Source organism: Dromiciops gliroides, chromosome 2 (assembly GCF_019393635.1).
Source record: "Dromiciops gliroides isolate mDroGli1 chromosome 2, mDroGli1.pri, whole genome shotgun sequence".
NCBI classification, from domain to species: Eukaryota; Metazoa; Chordata; class Mammalia; order Microbiotheria; family Microbiotheriidae; genus Dromiciops; species Dromiciops gliroides.
Genome location: NC_057862.1, coordinates 665527122 through 665552424, shown reverse-complemented (window position 1 = coordinate 665552424; position 25303 = coordinate 665527122). Strand labels below are relative to the sequence as shown.

At 47.7% G+C, this 25303-nt stretch overlaps 1 protein-coding gene across 3 annotated transcripts in view; it reads left to right on the top strand.

Annotated features, from left to right (window-relative positions):
- The window catches only part of ATOH8 (atonal bHLH transcription factor 8), a 42859-nt gene extending 19218 nt beyond the window's left edge, over positions 1 to 23641 (top strand). The window contains exons 2-3 of one of the 3 annotated variants that reach the window (XM_043981311.1): positions 1091 to 1282; positions 22261 to 23641. In XM_043981311.1, coding sequence (XP_043837246.1) covers positions 1091 to 1282; positions 22261 to 22266 — 198 coding nt within the window. In that variant the 3' untranslated portion in view covers positions 22267 to 23641. Of the gene's footprint in view, positions 1 to 1090; positions 1298 to 22260 lie in introns of those variants that run through there. The other 2 variants (XM_043981310.1, XM_043981312.1) reach the window with 2 other exon arrangements.
- Positions 23642 to 25303: the final 1662 nt, after the last annotated feature.

Here is a 25303-nt window from a genome sequence, read left to right as displayed (position 1 = left end):
AAAGGGCCCCAGGGATTTCTCATATGTAGTATACCTTCAGACTCTTCTGTGTGCCTCTTCAGGGAAGAAATATTTTGTGTGGAAAATTCAAAGTCCTGACTGTTCTTGCCTAGGACGACCTTGCTTATCCCATAACCCCTTATTGTGTTAGAGTGAGAGATGACTAGGCCTCTCTTTTAATAATGATGATAATGATGATAATAACTACCATTTATATAGGCTATCGAGGATTGCTTTACACTTGTTATCTCATTTGTGAAGTTAGTCATTCAGTCAATAAGCAATTATTAAGCACCTACTATGTGCCAAGCAGTATACTTTTTTTTTTTTTTTAGTGAGGCAATTGGGGTTAAGTGACTTGCCCAGGGTCACACAGCTAGTAAGTGTTAAGTGTCTGAGGCCGGATTTGAACTCAGGTACTCCTGACTCCAGGGCCGGTGCTCTATCCACTGCACCACCTAGCTGCCCCCCAAGCAGTATACTTTTACAGTGGGGTCTCAGAGAAAATTAAGGTATGATCCAGTGTCATCCCACTAGACCTGGAGAGCCTCTGGCTTCCTTCTCTGCCTTGCATTTTCTTCATCCACTGTGCTCAATTTTATCCGGCTTCATGGAAAAGGGCAATGGATTAGAATTGGATGGTCTGGGTTCAAATCCCCAGCTCTGCCCCAGGTGTGATGTTAGACAAGTCACTTATGTTTCCTGGGATCCAGTTTCCTCAAAATAAGATGGCAGGACCACATGACCTCTACCTGCTAATCCCAAATCTATGACTCTAAGTTGTTTGTTTGTTTTTTGTGGGGCAATGAGGGTTAAATGACTTGCCCAGGGTCACACAGATAGTAAGTGTCAAGTGTTTGAGGCTGGATTTGAACTCAGGTCCTCCTGAATCCAGGGTTGGTGCTTTATCCAACTCATCCACCCAGCTGCCCCCTGTGATTCTAAGTTGTAACCAATGGAAAGACATCATCTCCATCTTCCCGTGACCCCCCTCGATTACTGCAATTCACCACTTTTGCCTGAGCTGCATCTCTCAGCCATGCATCTGTCACCAGCCCTGGCCCTAAATGTTTTCTGTTGTCCTTTCTAGGTTCCCTGCTATTCTTACGGTCAAAAGTTGTCCAAACTGGCCATCCTGAGGATAGCCTGTAACTATATCCTTTCCCTGGCCAGGCTGGCTGACCTGGACTACAGCGCTGACCACAGTAACATGAGCTTCTCTGAATGTGTGGAACGGTGTACCCGGACCCTGCAAGCCGAAGGCAGGTCCAAGAAGAGGAAGGTAGGTTCTGGGTGATGCCACAGGGAGGATTTCACCGTGGCCTTGTTGGGGAGAAGAGGGGAGAGGGGCTTCGTGATTTTCAAGGATCTGTTTGATGGAGGTCTTCTCTAACCCTATTATGGGAGGGTGTGCCCACAGTGCCAATGATCTGGGGAAGAAAGGGTTAAGTCCTCCAGGGCCTGGCCATTGGGTTGTGGGAGAAGAGCACAGGTACATGGAGTAAAGAGACTTCAGCCATCCACATACAGCATCTCATGAGGTACTGGCCAATGAGGACAGCAGTGAGCAGACTTTTTTTTTTTTTAAGTGAGGCAATTGGGGTTAAGTGCCTTGCCCAGGCTCACACAGCTATTAAGCATCACGTGTCTGAGGCCAGATTTAGGGGCCCAGTTTTTTCATCTGCAGAATGGGGTTGCACTTTCTAGATCTTTAGGGTCTCTTCTGGCTAGAGACATTTTACAATTCTTCCCCAATGGGACCTGTTTGGAACAAGGCTGGCAGACAGAGGGATGCCAACTTCCCTTCTCAAGGGCAGGACTGAAGAGAGCGTATGGGATCTCCTGCCATTCACTTAGGTCAGGGACCCTTAGGAAACTGGGGCCAGAATCACAGGATTTCAGAAGTGGAAGTGGCCTCAGAGGGCATCCGGTCCAAGCAAGAATCTTCTCTAAGTTCTCTAGACTTTGCCTGAAGCCTCCAGTAAGAGGGGAAACCACTCATTCTTTCCTTGGGCAGCTCGTTCCACTTTGGGGCACCCATCATCTTTGGAAGATTTTCTATCTTTCGACCTCAATCTGCCCCTTTCTAATTCCCACCATTCATTGCTCTGGGACCCGAGGCAACCCTTGAAAAGCCTTCCGCCTCACGCATGAGCAACCTTTCCCCCATCCTGGGCCGAGGGAGAGGGGGAGGAGGCTGTGTGGATGATCAGTTACCAAGTGGTTATGAAGTACCTACTATGTGCTGGGCACTGTGCTAAGTGCTGGGCTACAAAGAAAGGCACAAGACAGGCCCTGCTCTCCAGAAGCTCTCGATTTCCTGGCTCCCCACTGGGACCCCCAAGAAACAGCTCTTCAGGGGGCTAATCCAGCCCAAGTCATGTGGGCGAGTTAAGATGGGCAGCCAGACCACTCACTAATTGCCAAGAGCATTCCTGCCACTTATTTACCTCGGGACCAATTAGATGAAATCACCATCAAGCTGGGGGTGAGAGAGGAAGCCTAGCCCCGGCTGGCTTTCCTCTGGCCGTGTGACATGGGCAAATTAGGACCGTGATTGATGGCTCCGCACTGCCGCTGATGCTAGCAGTCCTCGGTGACAAAGGGAGTGTTGTAAACTCCGAGTGAGCTGCCCCTGGGGTCAGGCAGTCGGGAGGGCAGTGGAGAAGACAGGGCTGAGGGGGTTAGGAGCCCAAGGTGACCCTAGAAGCTCCCCCCACCATTTTACAGAGAAAGGAAATGGAGGCCCAGACAGTACAAGGGACTGGTCTAGGGTCACAGAGGTGGCAGAGCTGAGATCTGAATGCAGGACATCTGGTTTCTCCATTAGAAGGAGAACTCTTTGAGGGCAGGCTTCATGGTTTGCCTTCTTTACAGCCATTCTACTCAGCATGGTAGTAAAGACTGACTCCAACCCTGTTATTATTTCCATCTCAACAAGCAAACATACAGATGGATGGATAGATGGATGGATGGATGGATGGATGGATGGATGGATGGATGGATGGATGGATGGATGGATGGATGGATGGATGGATGGATAGATAGATAGACAGACAAACCGAGAGATGGATGGATAGATAAATAAAGTTAAGGAAAGTTGGACACAACAGAATTGACTGAACAACAAAGGGTAAGAGAAACCTAGCTTTGAGTTAAGATCTGTGAAAGACAACACCTGGTGTATAATCATTTTAAAGCAGATAAAGACTACAGACCCAGAAATGTCACATTCCAGGGTCCCAGAAGAATTTTCAGGTGTGATCACAGAACTACTATCAGTATACTGAGAAATCTCTGAGAACAGAAACAGTTTGAAAAGCCTGCAGGGAGACTAGAAAAAATGTACCCATTTTCCAAAGCATGGAAGGGGTGGGGTTCCAGAGACTATAGGCAAATAAGCTTGATTTTATTCCCTGGGGGAAAAAGTTGAAAACAGATTGATGATTAAGCAGATGGCTCACCAGAACTTTGAAAGCAAAGCAGTGATCACTAGGAACCAGCATCAGTTTTAAATTTTTTTTTTTTTTAGTGAGGCAATTGGGGTTAGGTGACTTGCCCAGGGCCACACAGCTAGTAAGTGTTAAGTGTCTGAGGCCGGATTTGAACTCAGGTACTCCTGACTCCAAGGCCGTGCTCTATCCACTGTGCCACCTAGCTGCCCCTCAGCATCAGTTTTAAAAAAACACACAAACGTCATGTCAACTCAACCCAGTTCATTTTTCTGCTGTGTCTGACTCTTTGTGACCTCTTTTGAGGTTTTCTTGGGACAGATACTGGAGTGGTTGGCCATTTCCTTCTCCAGCTCATTTTATAGATGAGGAAACTGAGGCAAACAGGGTTAAGTGACTGGCCCAGGATCACAGAGCTAGTAAGTGTCTAAGACTGGATTTGAACTGTGATGTTTAAAATCTATATTGTGTGATCGCCTTAAATTAGAAGATTCAGCACAAGTCTTTGGGCATTAAACATTTATTAAAGCATACAGATGTTCACAAGGAGTTCAGAAAGTTAAGAAAAAGCCTATCTAGCCTAGAGTTCCAGCATGGATTATTTTATCACAGAACTCAGGGTCCTCCTGATTCCAGGTCTAGAGACCTATCCACTGTGCCACCCACCTGCCCCTAGACGTAGGATCTTTTAATCCTCTGAACCTAAACGATCTTGACAGGCTGGACTGATAGGAAGAAGCCAGATGATAGAAGGCAGCAGGAATACAATAAGTTCTCTACTTAGGGTTCAGAAAAAAACCCAGTAGGGGCAGCTGGGTGGCACAGTGGATAGAGTACCAGTCCTGGATTCAGGAGGACCTGAGTTCAAATCCAACCTCAGACACTTGACAGGTACTAGCTGTGCGACCCTGGGCACGTCACTTAACCCCAATTGCCTCACCAAAAAAAAAAAAGAAAGAAAGAAAGAAAGGAAGGAAGGAAGGAAGGAAGGAAGGAAGAAAAAACAGTTTCATAAGATCAGGCTTGAAAAAGAACTGCTCTGACCGTAGTTCACTTGAAAGGGACTTGACTTTCTTTGTTTTTGACTATAAGACTGTTGTGGGCCAAGAGTGTGGTCCAGCTATTTAAAAACCTAAATAAAGCGAGCTCAAGTTGTATTCATTGTATCTATTCCTATGGAGGCAACATTGTATCAGTCAGACCTCATCTGATGTATCATCCTTAAACTGGAACATCACATCTTCAAAGAAAAATAAAATCCTCTATTGAAAACCACACTGAGCACCAGTACAAGCACCTCAATTTGTTTAATACCTATTTATAGTTAATGAATCCCAATGAATAAATTACACATTTGTTGCTTTGTTTATCTCCTGTGTCTATTGAGACCCATCTACCCATCTTTCCTTTCCCCCTCTCTCCAACCAGTGAACAAATATGTATAATCAGAAAAAGAAAACAGCCCCTGGTGGGCAGTGGGGAGAGGAGCCGGGGCTTCCCAGAGCTCCTGCTCTCTTTGGAATGGCTCCCATCTTCCAGGAGGAATTTCCCTAGGAAGCCAGACCCTGAGGCAGAGTTTCCAAGGGCTCAGGTCCCCGCTGATCCTTCCCTACCCCCACAACGCCAAATAAACGTGCCCCATGAGCTGGTACCCTCCCAGGACTCTGGGCACACGTCCATCTGCCCCCTGGGGGACTCTGATTCTGGGAACTCTTCCACAACTTACATTGAGGGCCAGAGGGCTGAAAGTCAGAAAGGGGTCCAAGAGATCTTTTGGTCCTCTGAATCCTAAGTGTGTGCTCTTGTCAGTAGCCATTCCAGTTTCACCATTAGGCAACACTGCCTCTCCACTTGAAGAGATGTTTGCTTTGGGGCAGTAGAAAGAGTGCTGAACCTTCCTATTGAGCTAGGAGTCTGGAGACTGGAGTTTAGATCTAGGCTTTGCAACTTAGCTGTGTGACCTTGGACAAGTCACTTCACCTCTGGGCCTCAATCTTCTGTGAAGTGAAAAGTGTGTCTAGTTGAGCTCAGATAAATGATGTTATCTGAATGAAAGGGGAATAGAAAGAGGCCTGAAGTCATGGGACTCCCTGATTTAGAAGTCAGGAAGGAGTCAGCTGGCCACAGGATCAGATGGATCTTAGAGGCATTAGAGTCCGGTGCTCTTATTTTACAGATAAGGAAACTGAGGCACAGAGCAGGTGGGCCATTTTGCCCAAGGCAAATGTTTAAGGTCGGGTCTGAACCCAGGTCTTCGACTCAAAGTTCCTCACCCTCACTCTTTAGGTTCAGCCCTTCTCTCTCCCCTCCCCCCAACAGCTTGTACAGTTAGACAGATGAGAGGGGAAAGGGTCATACTTTCATCATATCTTTCTACAATCTAGGACTGCTCTCCCTTTCCAGCCTCCTCCTCTTTGTGCCCGCCAGACTGGACTTTCTCATCTTCACATCTTAGCCTCTGCCTGCCATGCCTTTTCCCCTGGTCTTTGCCTTTAAAACCCCTCAGAGCCTTTCTTTCTTTCTTTCTTTTTTTTGCAGGGCAATGAGGGTTAAGTGACTTGCCCAGGGTCACACAGCTAGTAAGTGTCAAGTGTCTGAGGCCGGATTTGAACTCAGGTCCTCCTGAATCCAGGACTAGTGCTTTACCACTGCTCCATCTAGCTGCCCCCCAGAGCCTTTCTTGGTCCCTGGTTTTGGTTACAATCTCTGCCTCCACCTCCCTCAGTAGAACTCTTCTGCCTCCCCAGAGCAGTTTTTCTGTGGTTTTGCATCCTACTGATTGATTATAGTTATCTGTGGATGCGTGCTATCTTCTGCTATTAGATTACAAACTCTGTGAGGCCAGGGACCATTTCCCCAGTGCCTGGCACTGCACCCTACACACAGGAGGGATAGGGAAGAGACTAGACTAGAACTTTACTGGTAGAGAGGATCCTTGAGTGAGGAAACCCCTTCTACCTATACAGACTGACATATCTGTAGCCACTGTCTTAGAGAGTTGCCCAGAACATTGAGAGAGGTACTTGCCCAAGATCACATAGCCTTTATGTTTCAGAGACTGGATTTGAACTCATGACTTCCTGGTTGCAAAGCCAGCTCTCTCTACACACAGCCTCTGTACACACAGTAGGAGAAGGAGAAGGGAACAGACATTTATAAAACACCTACTGTGTTCTGGGCACTTTAGTAGGTTCTGAAAGTTCAAATACAAAGGGGAGATAGTCCCCACCCTCAAGGATTTTCATTCTATAGGTAGATACAAAATAAGCGTCAGGTAATTTTGTCGAGGAGGGGAGGGAGAAAAGTTGTAGAAGGTGGTGCTGCTTCAACAGAGCCTTAAAAATAGAGGAGGCAATGAGAAGGGAGGGAGCTGGAGGCTTGCAGGACGGCCATTGCAAAGTGGGAGTTGAAGCATAGTGTTTAAGGAACAGAAAAAAGGCCTGTCGGGTTGGACCAGAGAGTGTGTGAAGGGGCACAGTGGGTAATGAAGGTATTGTACTGACAGCAAGGTGGAAGGGATAGAGGATGGGACTGGGGAGGTTCAGAAGACACCATGTCTTAGGACTGGCTTTGCTGTATGACCCTGGGCAAGTCCCTTCTTCTCCCTGGGTCTTTGTACAAGGAGGAGACTTTGGACTAGGTACTTTCTAAACTCTTTTCTGACTTCGGCATCCACTGACCCCATTCCATAATCATGCTGGGAAGACTGTGCCGTATAACAGAGCCCGGGCCTCCCCCCCCCCCCCCCCCCCCCCCCGCAGAGCAGGTCAGGCCCTGAGCGGGAAGGCTTCGCTCCATTCTCCATAACCCTTTTCTTCTAATCCTACCCCCTCCAATTTCTGCCTGAATGATTCAGATCAGTGCCCTGACCCCATTCTTCCCCCTGCCTCTCATCGGAGACCCAGATTTGGAGGATTACAGGGTGGGCAGGGCCGGTGGGAACAGACACTTGCTTGGGTGGTTAAGGATCCTCGCTGCCTGGGAACGGTTAGATTCCCAAATGGATGGAAGAGCAATCTCCCCCCCACACACTTTTCTTGCCCCACCTCCACCTCTCCCTCCCCCCTTTTCTCTTCCTCTCCCACTCCTTCCCTCCCATCTTTCTTCCCCCCTCCCTCTTCCTTTCTTCCTCTCCCTCTCCCTCTCTCCCAGACAACTTCTCTTAGATGTCCAAGTCTGTGAAGTCTGTCCATATTGGGGGAGTGAGAACAAACAAATACCAAATTATCTTCTGAGCATAACAATAGATGAAATTTCTCTTTCCTGGCAATTGATGACATCGCCATTTGCCCCCAGCTGTTTGTCTGAAGGCTAGTGCTTCAGCTGCCGTCTCTCCTTTCATATGTGACGCTGTTCACTGGAGACTTTGGGATCATAAGAACAGCTTGAATTTCTAGGGCACTTTTATGGCTTACAAATTACTCTCCTCATCACAGCCTGGGGGTAAGTATTATTTTCCCCTATTTTGCTGATAACAGTTAAAGAAGATTGCAGTTGAGGTTTTGCGAGTTTGAGGAACTGGCCCACAAGAGGCAGGGAGTGTGGTACAATGGGAAACCCATTGGATTTGGGGTCAGAGCCTCTCACTCTTACTTTCTTTGTGACATTAAAGGAGTCTTCATCTCTCTGGCCTCAGTTTCCTTATCTGTAAAACAAGGAAGGGGTTAGACTAGATGGTCTCTGAGGACCCTGGCAAATTTAGATTTTACCATCTTAAGATTAGGTGACCTCCCAGTTCCTTTTTGCTGGAAATCCATGGAAGTCACACAAGAAGTAAGTGGTAGGGGGCAGCTAGGTGGTGCAGTGGATAGAACACTTGCCCTGGATTCAGGAGGATCTGAGTTCAAATCCGACCTCAGACACTTAACACTTACTAGCTGTGTGACTCTGGGCAAGTCACTTAACCCCAAATGCCGCACCGAAAAAAAAAAGGGAGGGGGCAGCTAGGTGGCGCAGTGGATAGAGCACTGGCCCTGGAGTCAGGAGGACCTGAGTTCAAATCTGACCTCAGACACCTGGACAAGTCACTTAACCCCAATTGCCTCACCAAAGAAGAAGAAGAAGTAAGTGGTAGAACTTGGGTCTATGGGATTTAGAGTTGAAACTTTATCTATCATCTGATTCAGGCCCCTAGTACAGATAAAGAAACAGAGGCCCAGAGAGGGCAAGTGACTTGCTTCAGGTCACAAAGCTAATGAGTGGCATAACTGAGATTTGAACTCGGGGCTTCGGACTTCAAAAATAATGCTTTTCTATGTCATGATCTCTCAGGTTTTCATTGTACACTTCTGTTCTGTTCCAGTGTGCATATTCATCAATTTTTAGGGAAATTTGGGTTTAAGGGGAAGTTGTCCCTTTTCTTTTCTTCTACCTAAAACCCCTCCTGCCTGTTCTTCCTACCATATGGATGGATATGCCTAATTAAGAAAGACAGACAGAGACTGAAGGGAGTGTGTGTGTGTGTGTGTGTGTGTGTGTGTGAGAGAGAGAGAGAGAGAGAGAGAGAGAGAGAGAGAGAGAGAGAGAGAGAGAGAGAGAGAGAGAGAAAGAGAGAGAGAGAGAGAGAGAGAGAGAGAGAGAGAGAGAGAGAGAGAGAGAGAGAGAGAGAGAGAGACACGTGCTGAGGAGTTCCCACTCAGGAAAAAAAAAACAACATTGCAACAAACCACCCGATACACACAGTGATTAACTGACACAAGTAATCCAAGAAACACAGACATCTTTGGTGAAATGCACACCCATGGCTTTGAAATGTACATGATCCCCACAGTTTCAGAGCCACATGTGCAAATCAAGACAGCAGGCTGAAGATTGAACAGATCTAACTTTAAAAGGATACACAAATATAAAGGGAGGCAAACACTCTATCAGGCCCTCAGCAACATTGTTCCATCTGCCTCCAGAGCCTTTGCCTCCTGTTTCAATGCTCCCCCATCTCCCCCCCCCCGCCCCCCATAGCCTATGACCCCCTTTTAGAAATGTGTAGGAACCAAAGAACCTGAGAGATCATCCCATCTGGGACCCTCATTATACGGAGGAGGGAATTATGGTCCAAGGGAACTTGGTTTACCAGTCACTCACTTTGGTTTTGTGCCTCTCTAATGTATTTATCATGTAATAGTGTATGTTAATGACACTGAGGCAGCAAGGAAACCTGGACTTCAGTTCTGCCTCTAACTCAAACTGTCTGTGTGACCCTGGGCAAGTCACTTAAAACCTCTCAGTGAGCCAAGAGACTCTCTAAGACTAACCTAATGTAAAAATGGGTTGCCCTCTCTTGGCAGAGATCTGGGCATTAGTGTCGTTTCTGTGTCTCTGTGAGGGCTGGGACTGTCTTTATCAAGATGATGCAGCTCCCCTAATGTGTCTTGTCTAAACTGTGTAGCTCCCTCAACAGGAGTGTGATTTCATCAGTGTAGGGAACTCTCTGTGTGGGCAATCCCTTCACAGATATGCAACTTAAGTCTTAAAGGGTTGCCTTGGGCCCTGAACAATCTGACCAACAGGACTTGAACTTGGATCTTCCTGAATCCATCCTGTCTCCTTGCTCTGCTCAGAGCGGTACCACATCCTTCTCTGTATTTTTATGGATGTCCTGGGGGGCATCCCAAACTCAGCCAGTGAAGAAAGGAACTCGTCATCTCTCCCTCCCTCCAACTTCCCCTTTTCTCTTGAGAGCATCACTTTCTAAAATTCTTTGGGCCTCAGTTTCCTTTGATCTCTGAGGCCCTTCAAGCTCTAAATCTATAGTTGCTTAGCACAGTGCCTGCCCTATTGTAACTGCTTAATATAATACAGTTTCTCCCTTTAATTCTCTATTGCCTCTCTCTCTCACCCCTCCCATCTTATTCTCTTTTCTCTCCCCTCCCCCTCCCTCCTTTCCCTCTTTCCCTGTCTCCTCTCCTCCCCTCCCCTCTCCTCTCCTCTCCTCTCCTCTCCTCTCCTCTCCTCTCCTCTCCTCTCCTCTCCTCTCCTCTCCTCTCCTCTCCTCTCCTCTCCTCTCCTCTCCTCTCCTCTCCTCTCCTCTTCTCTTCTCTCTCTCTCTCTCTCTCCCACCTCCCATCCTATCTCTCTCGTTCTGTCTCTTTTCTCTCCCCTCCCCCTCTCCTTCCCCCTCTTTTCCTCCCTGTCTTCCTTCCCTCCCTCTCTCCATTCATCTGTGCTAGGATTCTTCCAGTTCGCCACATTTGAAACCTTGGCCTCATCCTTTCCTTCACCCTGACCAAGTCCCATAACCAATCAGTTGTCAAGTCTTCCAGTAGAGTGTAAACTCCTTGAAGGCAGGGACTTTTTGCTTCTGCCTCTTCTTTCCTAGTAAGAAATAAATAAGCTTAATGAATGCTTATTGAATTGAATCTTCTGGATCAGATTGAAGTAAGCAGAACTGGCATCAGTATTCAGGCCTGCCCAGTGGCCTTTTCCCATCTACCCCTTTGGCTTTCCTTTCCTGGGTCCCCTAAGCTCTCCCTATGGGCAACTCCTCTATTATCCCGACTCTGCTGAGCTGCCCCAACATTGAAGCCCCCCCCCCCCGGGGTTGCACTATGGAGAGAACACGAAAGCTTTGATGAAAGGCGTTCCACCCCGAGCTTGTGGGGGGGACCCCACCAGAGCCGGAGCCATCCCTGACTGGGGGGGGAGCGGAGGGAGACAATAGGGCGGGTGTCTTAAAGCCCCCAGCAAACCCCTCCCCATGACTCCCGAGCAGCCCTGCTAGAAGCAGCCTTGCATCTGGCGGCAGCTGGGGCGCCGGCCTGCTTCTCATTTGGGCCCCTTTTGGTTTCGATTAGTTGTTCTGTTAGTCAGTAACGCCGTGGAGTACATAGAAGCTGAGCTGGAGAGCCGGGCTCCCCCCCCCCCCTTTCCCTCCCCCTCCCCTCCGCCTCTCTCCCCCTCCCGCTCCCCCCCCCCCCCCCCCCCCCCCCCCCCCCCGCTCCTGGCAGTCGCAGACTCCAGATGTTCAGAACGCTGGTTGGGAAGTTCTCCTGGCGCCACTGAGGGCAGAGGGCAGGGGAAAGGCACGCGAGCTGGAAGCAAAAGCACTCAGTCACTGAAGGATTTGGCCGCCTGCCCCGGCCCTCTGCTGGCACATTCCCCAGCTCTCCCCTGGCCATCTGTTCCCCCAAAACACTTTCAGAGCCTCATCATCACTCAGGATACAACATTGAGAGCAGCTGTTTTTGGGGCAGGAGGAAAAACCATGCAAAAGGTCCTTTGTGAGGGAGGAAACTGGCTTATGAATAACAGCCCCGCTGTCGGATCGGAGCCGGAGCCCTAGAAGGGGCGGCTGGGGCTCGGGGCCGAGGCCTCAGCTTTTCTCCACCTTATCTTTTTTTTTTTCATCTTATATTCGCCCTCTCCCCCAGCTTTGTTCCTCCAGGTGTGTAGAAAGGCCTCTTCTTAGGGCTCCCCGTGGCTCCAGAGGCCCTTTCATTCCCTTGGACACTCTCTCGGGCCGGGGACGGTTGGAAGGGCCAGAGGCCAGTCTGGAGGAGTTAGCAGAAGAGGCGGCGCCATTGGGGAGGGCAGAGTGTGGAGAGGGAGCCTGATTGATTTTTAGATTTTTAAAAAGAACGACACGGCAGCAGAAAGTAATTATATCCGTCACCCTAAATAAACCCAGAGCATAAAGCTGTTACAGTGCAGAAGGGGTGGGGAGAGGCAGGGAGGGGCTGAAGGGGAGAATGATATAGAGACCTTGTCAGTTCATCAGAAAGGGCCTGAGACCAAATTCTCGTTAATAGCCCCCCCCCTCCGCCCCCCTCCCATCCACCCACCAGCTCTGTGGGCTGCTTAGGTCTTAAGTCTATTGCATCATACCAAGCTGTGGCGTCTTTCTCGAGACTTGCCTAATGGCAAAGCCCTCTGGGGTCTGTTTGTTGGTGTGAGGAATTGGGGCGCTCTGGGGATCGTCCGTCGCCTTCTTCATTAAGTGAAGTCTCTTTGGGGTCAAGTCTGCCGCCTGGGAGAGTGGAAGGCCAGAGGGGGTGAAGGAACAGAGCAAAGAAGGAGTAATTGAGTAACTGGCCCAACCTCAATCCCCCTCCTACCCCCAGCCCGCCCCAATTCTCCGGGGCTGTCTAGAGCGCAGTAACCCTGGGGGTCACGTCGTCCTTTCCCCACCTTATTTAACATCTGAAATGGACAGAAACTCCTTTCTGGAGCTGGGATTGCTTTTGCGTGTGATGGCTGACAGTGAGAAGGATCTCGGGCCCCCTGGGGCTGGGGGTGCAGGGGGAAGAGAGGAAGGAAGGAATGTTTTCATTCGTTAGATATAATGGCAGGAGACCCTGAATGTCACATTGAGTTTTTGCTGTTTTCCTCTTTCAGTCCTTCCTCTTCCCCACCTTTTCTCCCGATTCCCCTCTCCCTCCCTCCATTACAGGGCAGTCACTCCACTCCAGCAGTGGAAAAAGTCGATCATAAAGTTTGCCGGTGGGTGGTCAGCTTTTTACAGCCCCAAAGCATGGGGATTTGGAGGACCTATTTGCATTTCATCTGTACTTTGCTCGGCCTCCAACACTTCATTTTTCCTTCTTTCCTCTCTTCTGTTTTGCTTTTGGGTTCCAGTTGGAATGAGCAACAGCCCGAGAAAGGCTAAATATTTATAATTATCCAAATATCGGGGGCATCCATCTCATCTGTCCAATGTGTCTGGGTTCCCCTGAAGGATCCGGACAAGTGTTCATTGGCTAGCCTTCCTCTGGGGGATGTGGGGAGGGGGGAGGGAGCAGGACCAGTGTGGGGAGCTGAGTTCGAGAAGGGTCCCGGTCATTTGACATACTGAGCCCAGTGCTGAGAATCTGAACGCGGGAAGGACATTGACAAACTGGAGAGAATCCAGAGGCACCCGAATCATCTTCCACACGGCCGCTATAGGTATATTCCTAAAGGGCAGGTCTGAGCGTGTCCCTCCCCTGCTCCATAAACTGAGTTAGAATGTAAGCTCCCGGAGTACAGGGGCTGTTGTGGTTCTTGTTGCCGGCTTTTGTTTTGACTTTGTGTCTCCGGAGATGAGCGCGTTGTCAGGCAGGGGCTTAATAGATGCTTGCTGATTATTATTTCTAGGATCAAATACGAGCGTTGCTTCACCTCCCAGGGCTCTATGCAACCCTCTATGACTCTATGTTGTAAAAAAAAAATGCCCCCCAACATTGGTAGAGGGAGCTTCCTCAACTGGAGTTCCTTACACCAATGAAGCACAGATCCAGTCCCTTGCCTCTCTAATATTAGCTCTTTTATGTTATCTAAGGGACCGCTAGGGGGAGGCATAGTGCACGAAGAAACAGGCCTGGAGTCAGGGAAGACTCATCTTCCTGAGTTCAAATCTGGCCTCAGATACTAACTAACTAGCTGTGTGACCCTGAGCAAGTCACTTCACCCTGTTTGCATCAGTTTCCTCATCTGTAAAATGGGCTGGAGAAAGGAAATGGCAAACCACTCCAGCATCTTTGCCAAGAAAACCCCAAATGGAGTCAGGAAGAGTCAGACAAGACCAAACTACTGAACAACAACAACAAAATGTTATCTGAAGCCCCTTTATGACCTAGCTCGGACCTCCCTTTTTGGACTCATTGTAAATTAGTCTTCTTGTTATTTGTCATATGTGTTCTGTCTCTCTTCTACATGATTTTGTACAGATTGTCCCCCATGCTTGGAAATTAGTACTTCCTCCCCTTTACCTCCTGAAATGCCTAATTTCTCTCAAAGCTCATACTAGGTATGTACGTATACATACATAATACACATATATGCATATATTTACACATGTACATGTTGTCTTCCCCTGACAGAATGTGAGCTTCTTGAGGTCAAGGGTAAGGGTCTGTTTCATTTTTGTCTTTGTAATCCCAGTGCTGGCCCTTAAAATGCTTGCTTGTTTGAACCAGGAGGGTTCATTCTATATGAGAAGAAGGTGAAGACAATGGAGACATTTAACCTGGGAAAGAAGACTCAGGGAACATGATAACCGTCGTCAAGTACTATAAAGGCTGGTCTGTGTGAGAGGGATTAACTTTGTTGTGTTTGGCCCTAGAGGGTAGGTGGAAATTGCAGAGAGGCAGTTGTTAAAAGAAAGGCTGGGGTAGGGGCAGCTACGTGGTGCAGTGAATAGAGCACTGGCCCTGGAATCCAGAGGACCTGAGTTCAAATCTGGCCTCAGACACTTAACACTTACTAGCTGTGTGACCCTGGGCAAGTCACTTAACCCCAATTGCCTCACCAAAAAAAAAAAAAAAAGAAAGAAAGAAAGAAAGACTGGGCTATAAATGATTTGCCCAGGATCATCACTCAGCTAGTAAGTGTCTGAGGTCAGCAGGAAGAAGAGTCTTCCAGATTCCAGGCATGGCACTCTATCCACTTCACCCCCTAGCTGCCTTTGGAATCAAGAGAACCTGAGTTCAGATCTGCCTCAAATGCTTAGCTGTGTGACCTTGGGCAAGTCATTTAACCTCTGCCAATTTCCTCAACTGGAAAATGGGGATCATAATACCAGTTAACTCACAGGTTTGTTGTGAAGATCAAATGAGATAATATTTGTAAAGCACTTAGCAAAGAGCCCAGCAAATAGGGTACACTTAATAATGCTTTCTTCTCTCCTTCCTCCATGATTTCTTGCTTCCTTCCTTTCTCCCTACCTTCCTTCCTTCCTTCCATCCATCTGTTCTCCCTCCCTCCCTCCCTCCCTTCTTTTCTTCCTTCCTTCTTTTTTTTTGAGGGGCAGTGAGGGTTAAGTGACTTGCCCAGGGTCACACAGTTAGTAAGTGTCAAGTGTCTGAGGCCAGATTTGAACTCAGGTCCTCCTGAATCCAGAGTAAGTGCTTTATCCACTGCTCCACCTAGCTGCCCCCTTCTTCCTTCCTTCTTGAAGAACTGAACCCCAAAGAGGACCAGGGTCTTTTCTCTCATTCATTGGCTCTCCATGCTCCCACTCAGTATTCCTGGGGAAAATCACCTGGTGTAGGATGCCCTAAAAGAGCCTAAATCTACAATGTAGATTGGTAAAGGACAGCTATCTGTTTCTCCAGGTATCAAAAAATGCTTAGAACACAAGACAGTCACAAGTTTGCATTGACCAATACACAGTAACTTAGAAGTACTCTTAAGCTCTCCCAAGAGATTGATACTAAGACACCAAAACATAAAGCAGTTTGCAAGACTGCCGAATGGGCATTTCACCTTCCACTCAGCTCAGCATAATCTCCTTCAAGTTCTGTGTCTTGTGGCAAACTGTGCCAGGGGCTGGGCACCTCCCTCTGTCTGTGATTGTCTTCTCCTCCAAGAGGCATTGTCATAGCTGTAGGGGGCACCTCCCATAGTGCAGCTGGCACTGACCGAGTGAGCATGGCTCCTGACCTCTTGGACTCACACAGCTGCCTCCGAGGCTAGAAACACCCATCCCAGGATTATTGTTTAGCTACTTTTGCTCAGGGAAAGATACATAAAGCAGAAGAGACAGCCAGAAACCCAAGGCCAGAGGTCAAGCTTACCTAGCTAAACACCTGCGTGGCTGTCACATATGAACAGTGATCATTTACATCCTACCCATCGAGGGAAGTGTGTGTGTGTGTGTGTGTGTGTGTGTGTGTGTGTGTGTATGTGAGAGTGAGAGAGAGAGAGAGAGAGAGAGAGAGAGTGCATAAATGTTCCAGAGGCAAAAAAGGAAGAAAGAAGGATAACAAAAGCAGCTCCCCATTCTACAGAGCTGTAGAGCTCACATCCGTCTTCCACCTCCATTACCAAGATGTAACCCAGGGCACACCCAGAGTTTGCTCCATTATCCTGAATCACCAAGTGTTTTAACAAAAGAAGTGGCCCAGGCTTCCAGCAAAAGTGGGGCTCACCTGGTCATTTCCTTATATTTACATGTGAATACATCATCTGTGGTGGCTAGATGGCTCAGCGTTTAGAGTGTTGGGCCTGGAATCAGGAAGAAGACTCCTTTTCTTGAGTTCAAATCCAGCCTCAGATTATTAGCTGTGTGATTCCGGGCAGATTAGAATTAAAAATTTAGGCAAGGCCAGCTAGAACAAAGGTTTTGGTTTTGGTTTTTTTGTTTTGGTTTGGTTTTTGGTGAGGAAATTGGGTTCAAGTGACTTGCCCAAGGTCACACAGCCAGTAAGTGTCAAGTGTCTGAGGCCAGATTTGAACTCAGGTCCTCCTGACTCCAGGGCCAGTGCTCTATCCACTGCACCACTTAGCTGCCCCCTAGAACAAAGGTTTTTAACCATATTGTGCATGTCCTGAACCCCTTTTCAGTCTATCGAAACCTATGGGTCCTTTCTCAAAAGTTTTTTTGTTTGTTTTTTGCAGAGCAATGAGAGTTAAGTGACTTGCCCAGGGTCACACAACTAGTAAGTGTCAAGTGTCTGAGGCCAGATTTGAACTCATATACTTCTGAATCCAGGGCTGGTGCTTTATCCACTGTGTCACCTAGAAGATGCCCCCTCTCAAAATGTTTTTAAATGCATAAGTAAATAGGATTAGAAAAGTGACTGATTACAGCATATAGTTAAAACAATTTTTTTTTAAGTTCATGGACCTCAGTTTAAGATCCCTTTGCTAGAGGATGGCCCACTAATCTCAAGAAGAAGTAAAAACTAAAAAGAAGACACCAAAACTCAAAAAAATTAGCAATCTGGGACCATTTAGTAGAATGACGCTGCCGATGGTGATAATGGTGATAACGATAATAACAACAGACATTTTTATAGCACTTTAAGGTTTTCAAAGTACTTTTTACATACATATGTTATTTCATTTGATACTCACAACAACCCCGGGGAGCAAATGCTACGATTATTTCCATTTTACAGATGAGGAAACTGAGTCAGAGAGCAGTTACTTGCCTTGCCTAGGTTCACATAGCTAAGTTTCTGAGGCCCAGCACTGTATCTACTTCAGCCCATATCGGCTGATTTATTAGTCCTTAATATAATAATTGAAATTCCTAATTTGGGAAAAAGATTAAATGATATTCAAGGCTTCTATTTGAGAAAGCCTGAAGGTATGTCCTGTTACTGAAAGATCTCTATCTGAAAAGGTTAATTTTTTTTTTTAAGGTTGGCTGATGAAGGTACCAGACTTAGTCTCTCTCCCCCTCTTCTCTGTCACTGGCTCCCTCTTCTTCACTGGGCAGCACCTCTCCCTGCCTGGGTGTCAGTTAAAGTGTGAGTGAATGTGTATCCCAGTCGATCCAAGTGGTGCAGGTGTTGCTTTTAAAGAAACTCTCTTATTGCAAATGTAGTTAGTCATCTGGAAAGCATCAAAGAGGTCGGCCAGCCTTAGAGAGTCAGCCCCAGGGGCTGTGGGAGATCTCAGGTGCCTCAGACCCAGTGACTCAGCCCTGGCTCCGGAGGAGTGAGGGTGAGCTCGAGATGTGGGAAGGAGCCTCAGCGGGGAAAGGCCCTTGTCCCACACAGCTCTCCCCCACCCGAACCAATCAAGGCTACCTTGTAATCCCTCCTGCTCCAGACCCATCCAGTTTCACAGCTGGTTTAGGGGCTGCCTCCAGCCTTCTCCAAGGATGCTCATAAGTTCACTTCCAGCCTCAGAACAGGCTACTTTGAGAGGGAGCTGTGGAAGGGGTAATCTTGGGAAAGTGGCATGATGGAGGGGCGGGAGTGCAGGGCTCAGAATCAGGATAACGGCATTCAAAGCCCACCATAGCTGGGGGGACACCGCATATGCTGTCAGACTCAATTGCTATCTTGGTTAGTTTTGTGGAAGTGCTTTTCTTTCTCCTCCCTCCCTCCCTTCTTTCCTTCCCTCCCTTCCTCCTGTCTTCCTTTGCCCATTCCTCCCTGCCTCCTTTCCTCCTTCCTTCCCTCCCTCCCCACCTCCCTCTTTCCTTCCTACCTTGTCTTTCTCTCTTCCCATCCCTCTTCCTTCCTTTTTTTCCTTCCTTCCTTCCCTTTCTCTTTCTATCCTCTCCTCCCTCCCTCCCCTTCCTTCCCCCTTCCTCCTTTCTCTCTCCCTCCCTCTCACTTCTTCCCTCCTCTCTCTCCCTCTCCCTCCCCCTCCCCCTCCATCTCTCTTTCTTGCTTGTTTTCTTGCTTTCTAGTTTAAATTTAAAAGCAAAGGTTCTGACAAGAGATAGCATTTTTTGCAGAAACATTTTTAATGTTATTGTACATATATAACCTATATCAGATTACTTGCTGTCTTGGGGAGGGAAAAAATTTGAAACTATAAATCTTATAAAAACAAATGTTGAAAACTATTTCTACATGTAACTGGAAAATAATAAAATATTTTCACAATTAAAAAAATACTTAAATAGACATGGAAAAAAAGAGATAGCATTTAAAAAAAATCCTACCCCTGGCACTTCCTACCTACAAGATGGATCCTGGTCAAGACACTGTAACTGCTCTGTGCCTCAGTTTCCCCTTCTGTAAAATGGGGATAATCATCTGTAGCTCCCTGGCTTCCTTCAGGACTCACCTCTATCTAACCTTCCACTTCCAGCCTCCCTGGCTGCTAGTGCCTTCCCCTCTGAGGCTGGCCAATAGCAATAACACTAATATGAACAATGGATATCAATGATTAGCTGAGACCAATTAATTAGCAAGGAGAGAGACTTGAAGCAATTTCAAAGACCAGTCAGGAGGCTTTTGCAATAGTCCAGACAAGAAGTGATAAGGGCCCACTTCCCTTTGGTCTTCATAGGCCTAGGGCCTACCATAGTGCCAGGCAATACTTAAGGACTTAATGAATATCATGAACTAAATTGATGCCCAAAGTAAGATGCCAAGGGAGTGGGGCAGATGATACCTTTTGACTAGACTGAGCCAGCACCCAGAACATCCTTCTACCCCGAGATTTCCAATTATAGGTTGAGGGTTAGCCTTTTGACATCCCTGCAGGGCTGGTGGGAAGGCTGAGAATACCACGTGCTAGCCCAAGCCCCTCTCAGCATCCATGGAGATGCTCCCTCCCCCTCCCCCAATTGGTGGCAATGTTTGCTATTTCCAGGGTGTCAAAGCTCATACTAAAAATTTAACAACTGGACCTCAAGAACCAGTCTGAGAACATCCTTGGTTATGACTCTCAGGGGGGGGAACAGTCCCTCTCCTCACCCACCCCACCCCCACTCTCTTCTGGTGAATTTCCTGCCACCTTTGGAGAGGGGAAGAGTGGCTCTGCCCATGCTGTGTCTGATCCTGGGCCCTGATTCATGAGGCTCTTTGAGTTATGTGAGTTAAACTCCAAGTGTAGGTGAGGACAGCACACCAGGTGGGAAGTCTGTCCTCAGGACCCTGTTCGCTTCTGCCCCCTGCTGGGAAATGGCCAAAGGTGCAGGAAGGACCATCCCATAGACCCAGTAGGTGGCTGCCTGTCTTACAAGAAATATGATTTATGCAGCATTAGGAAAGCCGGCCCTTGGTTTAAAAAACAAAACAGAACCTGCCACAGTGCCTGAAATACCATTATTAATCATTAAGGCATTGAAGTCCATTGTTCAATTCAACAGTTATTAATGCCTACTCTGCAAACTTGAGAGAGGGGGTGTGATATAGAGAGGACAGAATTGGAGAGACATGATTTCAAAACCTGCCTCTGGCACAGATTGGCTATATGTTATTGCTATTTTATGACACTGTTTGGGTTTTTGTGAGCAGAGATACCGGAGCGGTTTGTCATTTTCTTCTCCAGCTCATTTTACAGACGAGGAAACTGAGGCAAACAGGGTGAAGTGACTTACTCAGGATCGCATGGCTAGGAAGTATTGGAGGCTATATTTGAATTCAGATCTTCTTGGTGATATGTTCACTTGGTGCTCCACCTGCCTCACACTAAGCACAAAATAAGTCCTTATTGGGGGCGGGGGAGAGGTTGAGATTTGTGCTTTTATCTTTGTAGGATAGCCCAGCAGCAGCAGCAGCACTGGTAACAGTAGTGGTGGTGGTGGTGGTGAGCCACTACACTCTAATGAGTAGAGGAGTGGCACAGTAATACCTGTGCTATAGAAAAATCACTTTGGCAGTGGTGTGGAGAATAACTTGATGACCTCCGAGGTCTGGTCTAGCCCTAAATCTGTGACCCTGTGAGAGGGAAGGGCCAAGGTATGGGCCCATTTTCTCAAAGTCTTCTTCCCTGTGTGCCCAGGTATCAGCCTCCAGCTGACCCCCTCTTTCCCCACAGGACTGGCAGGCTTCTGGAGGAGTCAGCTCCTATAGCTTGACCACCAGGAGAGATGAGGGCAGTAAATTACTCCCCTGCTGACTCCCCTCCCCCTCTTATCCCAGTGGACTTGCTTTCCGTTCCTAAATCCTCCATCAGACTCTAACAAAAAGCAGATTCCTAGAGGGTCCCAGAGGGCACTGTGGGCTCTGAAAATGAGAGAACCATATTTCCCACATCAAGCCTCTTTCTTTCCCCTTTCCATTTTAGCCACTATTCATTGGAGAAAACTTTCCCCTCTCTGCCAAGACGCATTTTTTTCTCTTTGGACACTCCTTACCCCCATCTCATCCCAGGCACAAACCCCAGCTATTTGCAAACTCCCAAGCTCCATTTCAGCTTCGTGGAAGGGGGTTGTTTTGCCCGGCAAGTCTGGCGCTTCCCAAAGTCTTCCCATGAAAATCCTGAGTCTAGATCCTAGACCTCTCTCTCCCCCATTTCAGAAAAGATGCCCTTGCCCTTCCTTACTTGCAAAATCAATGGATAACCAGCCCCAGCCTGAGCTTCTCAGATGATTTTGTACTTCCATGTGAAATCAAAAAAGGAGTATTAGAGCTGGAAGCCAGTGTTGTAACTAGAGTGGGGCCTCTGGGCCTTTGCCCTGCAGCGCTGAAATTTAGAGCATATACACAGTGCTTGTATTCCTTTAACAACCTAGAAGCAATTGAGCTCAGCCCCTAGTTATCAAGAATAATTAGTTAAAATAGGAAGCAGCCGGATGGACCAGCCACCCTTCCTCTAATAATGGTCCACACCCCAGGTGACTTCCTTCCTGGCTAGATGACCAATCTCCTTTGTGCTACTTGCCTCTGGTGGAAAAATGTCTAGTTATGGCTCTGCTCAAAAAGCTCTTAAGCAGCAAGCGATGTGTGCTAGGGTCTTAGGGCTCTTTGGGGCCTGGTTCCCCTTAGCTCATGGTCCCAGTCAGGTCATGGTCATGGGTTTGCTTCTGAATGAGTCACTTGGCTAAGTTTCAGAATCAGAGGATTAACCCATACCTCAGAATTCCAGAACCTCTAAGACATTCTAACCCTGAGCTGATTCTCCCTTCAGCATCCCAAGCAAAGGGTCATTTCACTTCTGCTTAAAGCCCTCCAGTGATGGGGAAACATATTACTTCCCGCAACCCAATCCACTTCCATTCCGCTCTAATGATTAGAAAGTTGTTTTTTTCCTGACAAGCCTACATTTGCCTCTTTGTAACATGCATCCTTTGTTCCTAGTTCTATCCTCTGGGTCCAAGCACACACACACACAAAAATCAAATTCCTTTTCTACACAACAGTCCCTCAAACACTTGGGGACAGTTTTCCCTTCTCCAGGCTAAATGCTCCTCTCTGGTTTTTCTTACTCTTTTTTCGGGGGGGGGGACCACAATGAGGGTTCAGTGACTTGCCTAGGGTCACACAGCTAGTAAGTGTCAAGTGTCTGAGGCCGGATTTGAACTCAGGTCCTCCTGAATCCAGGGCCAGTGCTCTATCCACCATTCATTTATTCTTTCAGAATTAATTATTAAATCCTTCCTGGGTAGAAAATCCTGGCCCTCTGCACCTATCTTGCCCCTCTAGCACTGAGAAACTGCCCTATTTGGCTGCTCTAATGAATTGCTTGTGTTTTCTTGCAGGAGTGATGAAGGCATTCTGAGTGGATTCTCCGCCCCTCCCTCCTAAGGAGCCTCTCCAGCCTAGGCCAAGGGCAGAGATGACCCTGACCCGGTGCCACCCACCTGTAGTTCGCAGCCTCCAAACAGCCTCTGCTCCTCTGGGATGACCATCCGTGCTTAAACTGTCAATCAACTGCACAGAGAGAGATCATGGAACGATCTCACTTTGCCCTCTTTTCTCTTCCTTCCCTGACTTCATCCAAGCCCCACTGGTCCTGTTCGATGCGATTGAATGTGTTCCCTTCTCCCTTCCCTTTCTGGGGGGTGGGGGGTGGGGGGTGGGACAGAGGACAGTAGGGGGTTTCCCTCTGTCCAGCGTCCCTTTGCCATTGCCAAAGATTTGACCGGCTTTTATCTGTTTGAATGTCACTTGGCTAGTTTTTGTTTGGAAACATCCCCACCCCACAGCCCACCTCAAGTCAAAGAAAAGTGAGGCATTCCATCTGGATCCCACAGAAAGAGCCAGCTCCTGGGAACGGACAGATTCTGAGCTCAAGATGCTCCTCCTCTGGGTCCTCTTTGGCTCCCAAGTTCCCAGCACCCTGGCTGGGCTACAAACAAGCATTCCCAAATGGAGACCCACAGAGTTGGGTGTGACCAGGACAGTCAGAAGGTGGAGGATTTGATCCTGTCCTCTGCCACACACACACACACACACACACACACACACACACACACACACACACACACACACACACACACCCTCCAATTTACCCTAAGCTCAGTCTTATAGCTCAGTGAGCAGTCCCCTATACCTCTATGGGGTTGGGAAGCTGTGGCTTGAGTTTCTTTACCCACTTGGGGGGAGTAGGAGACTGAGGGCTTGGAAGAGGGGATTTTTTTACTTTCTTTTAGTCAAACTAAGACATGTGGAATGCCTCCTAGGATCTTCTTGTGGCCAACAAGAGAGGAGCAAAAGTATTGTTTTTTTATTTTCAGGGAGGTGGGGATGGGTGTGTGTGGGGGGGGAGACAGGGGGCTCATTCATTCCAGATCCTACAAGCAGAAAGACAGACTGAATGCCTGACTTGGGGAAAAGATGTGGGGGAAGTAGGCTAGCCTGGAGAATAGGGCTAGCCTGGGGAGAGGGGCTAGCCTGGGGAGGAGCTCCTGTGGCTTCTTCCAGACCTCCTCCTGCTCTAATGGCCAAAGCATTTTATTTCTGTGCTTTACTGTTTGCTTCAAATTGAAGTCAAAACCAAAACCAAACAAACAAAACTATATGGAGAAACACACTTGCCTAGACCGAGTGGATTTTGTGGTGGATGCAGATTTGTATTGTTGAAATGATAACAATTAACGAAAATATAGCATTTGAAAATAAAAAAGTACATCACTCACAGTGGTGTGGCATAGAGTGGTGGTTACCATTCGGCAGGTTTTCCCATTGGGATTTGCACCAATTATCCAAGGGATTCAGTGGCACCTTACGCGGTAAATAATTGCAAAATATTCTGAGTGGTATATTAAATCACCAGGAAGTTTTATAACACATTTTAGAGGTAGAGCGGAGGGCTTAAAGTCAGAAGATCTGAGTTCAAATCCAGCCTCAGACACTTACTAGCTGTGGGGCTCTGAGCAAGTCACTTAACCTTTACTTGCCTTGGTTTCCTCATCTGTAAAATGGTGAGAATCAAATGAGATGATGACTCAAGTTCTTAGCACAGCACCTGGCGTGCAGCTGTGGGGACCAATGTTTAATTAGCTAAGCGGCTCGCCGCAATATCAGGGCAAGGAAGGAGACCGGCAGCCTCCCTCAAAACCGAACAGGATTCATTTAACAAGAATGAACTTAAAAAAACACAAACAGGATCAGTAGGATTAAGGGAAAGGAAATAAAATGGGGAAAGGGAAATTATACAACCTGAACAACACCACCGCCCAGGAATCAGCTGAGAACACACAGCAGCGCTCCTCTCGCCTTCCAGCTTCCAGCTAGAATGCCGAAAAACCCTTCCTTCTTCCCAGCAGACCCCAGGCTGATCACACACAGCACCCAGCCAATGGGCTGGTTGCTCTGACAGTCACATGACTGCCCTCACTGAGCTTCCAATCATTATAATTTTGCCAGGCCCATGAAGGCGACGACAAGTGGTGATGATGTAACATGCCAGCACCATGGCAAATGTCTGAGATTGGATTTGAACTCAAGTCTTCTTGACTCCAGGCTCAGCACTCTATCCACTGTGCCACTTAAGCAAGTATATACAGGAAATAACCAACAGAGAGAAGGCACTGGAATTAAGAGAGGTTGGGGAAGGCTTCTTGTAGGAGGTGGGATTTTAGTTGGGACTTAGAGGAAGTGACTTGCCCAAGGTCAAACAATTATAAAGTATTAGGAGGCAAGATTCACACTCAAGTTTTCCAGATGCCCAAGTCCAGCCCTCTAGTTATGATGCCTTTTGATAAGGTCAGGAATGGAAAGTAAGTGCCTCCTATGGACCAGGGGTATTCCTGGGGGTGCAAAGACAAAAGAAATAATCCTTACCCTCAAGGGGTTATGTTCTACTAGTGTGGGGGAGATAATCAGTACCTGGATCAATGCACAAAACAAAAAGTCTTTTTGTGGGGGCAGAGCCCTTAAAAGCTGGAGAATTTGAGAAGGGTCTCATGTCAAGAGCCCTTTGGGTGGTTCTTGAGTTAAGGCTCAAAGTGGGGGGGCTCTTAGAGATAGAGGTGGGAGGGATAGCATTCCAGGCCTGGGTGAAAACCTGAGCAAAGTTCCAGAAGGAGGAGATGGAATGGAATATAGTAGCTAGCCTAGGGCCAGAACAAAATAAAGTTTAGTTAGAGAATTGGAGGTGAGGGTAAGGAGATGGTGACCTTGTTCATAGCCCTAGGGATTCAGGAATAGGATGGGAAGCATAGGTCACCAGGTCCACCCAAACAAACTTCTCTCTGAGCAGTTCCTAAATCCTATTTTTCATGGAAGTAAGAAGTGTGGGCACACCAGGGAACTGATAATACTTTGTGGATTTCTCACCATGAAGGGGATGCAAAGGTC